This window comes from Malurus melanocephalus, unplaced genomic scaffold, assembly GCF_030028575.1.
Source record: "Malurus melanocephalus ecotype Western Australia unplaced genomic scaffold, MMel_1.1 scaffold_2155, whole genome shotgun sequence".
NCBI classification, from domain to species: Eukaryota; Metazoa; Chordata; class Aves; order Passeriformes; family Maluridae; genus Malurus; species Malurus melanocephalus.
The window spans coordinates 10,964-12,665 of NW_026625387.1; the positions used below are offsets into that span (position 1 = coordinate 10,964).

The following is a 1,702-nucleotide window of genomic DNA, read 5'->3' on the forward strand; positions in this document are numbered from 1 at the left end:
CGGCGGCGGCAGCGGCGACGAATCCAACCCGGGCGGCGCCGACGACATCTGCCGCGATTTCCTGCGCAACGTCTGCAAGCGCGGCAAGCGCTGCCGCTTCCGGCACCCCGACATCTCCGAGGTCACCAACCTGGGCGTGCGCAAGAACGAGTTCATCTTCTGCCACGACTTCCAGAACAAGGAGTGCGTGCGCCTCAACTGCCGCTTCATCCACGGCACCAAGGAGGACGAGGACTGCTACAAGAAGACGGGCGAGCTGCCGCCGCGCCTGCGGCAGAAAGTGGCCGCCGGCTTGGGGCTGTCGCCCGCMGATTTGCCCAACAGCAAGGAGGAGGTGCCCATCTGCCGCGATTTCCTCAAGGGCGACTGCCAGCGCGGCGCCAAGTGCAAGTTCCAGCACCTGCAGCGGGACTACGAGCAGGGGCTGGGCCCCGGCGGGCGGCGCTACGAGCCCTACGACGGCCTCTACGAGCCCGACGAGCCGGTGCTGAAGCGGCGGCGAGCGGCCGAGGGGCTCTACGAGAGCTACGAGTACGCCTTCGGCAGCCCGCGGGCCGTGGAGTACCGGCTGCTGGAGGAGGAGAACGCRCTGCTGCGGAAGCGCGTGGAGGACCTCAAGAAGCAGGTGAACAACCTGCTGGCCACCAACGAGGTGCTGCTGGAGCAGAACGCGCAATTCCGCAACCAGGCCAAGGTGATGACGCTCAGCTCCACGGCCACGGCCACCGAGCAGACTCTGGCACCCACGGTGGGGACGGTGACCAACTACAACCACAGCATCGCCCAGACGCACACCACGCTCAGCAGCCAGGCCCTGCAGCCCCGCCCGGTCACCCAGCAGGAGCTGGTGGCACCGGCCGGCGCTCAGGCCGCCCCTCCGGCCAACGCCGCGCCGCCCATGAACCCCGAGATCGCGCCGCTCTCGGCAGCCCTGGCGCAGACCATCGCCCAGGGCATGGCGCCGCCGCCCGTCTCCATGGCGCCCGTGGCCGTGTCGGTGGCGCCGGTGGCCGTGTCCATGGCGCAGCCGCTCGGTGGCATCACCATGAGCCACGCCACCACGCCCATGGTCACCTACCCCATCGCCTCGCAGAGCATGAGGATAACGGCCATGCCGCACTGACCGGACCGAGCCCCGGGGGGCGGCGGGATGAGAGTGGACACGGGGATGGCAACGGGGGCTGCGGGCACKGGACCCGAGCCCAGCACGGGGAGCCCTCCCGGGGGCAGATTTTGGGTGCGGGACCCTCCCGGGGGTYGTTGTGACCGCTCCTCCCGGAGCACCGTGGACAGACTGAGCACCGGGACCGAGTCCCGGGGGCACGGGGGTGRCACCGGGGCTCCCCCCTGCCCTGTAATGTTTTCTGCTATTAAAACAAAAGGAAAAAACCAAAACCAGCTCGGGCGCGGTCGTGGCTATCCCGGAACCACCGGGAAGGGTCGGGGAGCGGGGGGGACGCGCGGGACGGGGACACACGCGGGACCGTGCCGGGGGTGGGGGACACACGTGACCGCGGCCACGCCCACCTCACAGAAACCACGCCCACATCGTAAATAAGGCGTGTCAAGGGCGTGGTTTTGTGGGCGTGGCCACCGCGTGACGCTGCGGGAAACCCTGCGGTCAACGGGGGGCGTGGCCACGACTTGGCGGGCGGCCAATCAGCGACGCGTGCGGCGGGTTGGGCGCGCCCTGGGCGGTGCC

The 1,702-nt window shown here is 69.7% G+C and overlaps 1 protein-coding gene across 1 annotated transcript; it reads left to right on the plus strand.

Moving 5' to 3' along the window:
* Window position 1: 1 nt before the first annotated feature.
* On the plus strand, window positions 2-1,383 carry ZC3H10 (zinc finger CCCH-type containing 10; the record flags this gene model as incomplete). Its single annotated transcript, XM_057388598.1, has 1 exon — window positions 2-1,383. A coding segment is annotated over one exon (1,122 nt), but the record flags the coding sequence as incomplete, so codon positions are not given.
* Between the last annotated feature and the right edge of the window lie 319 nt (window positions 1,384-1,702).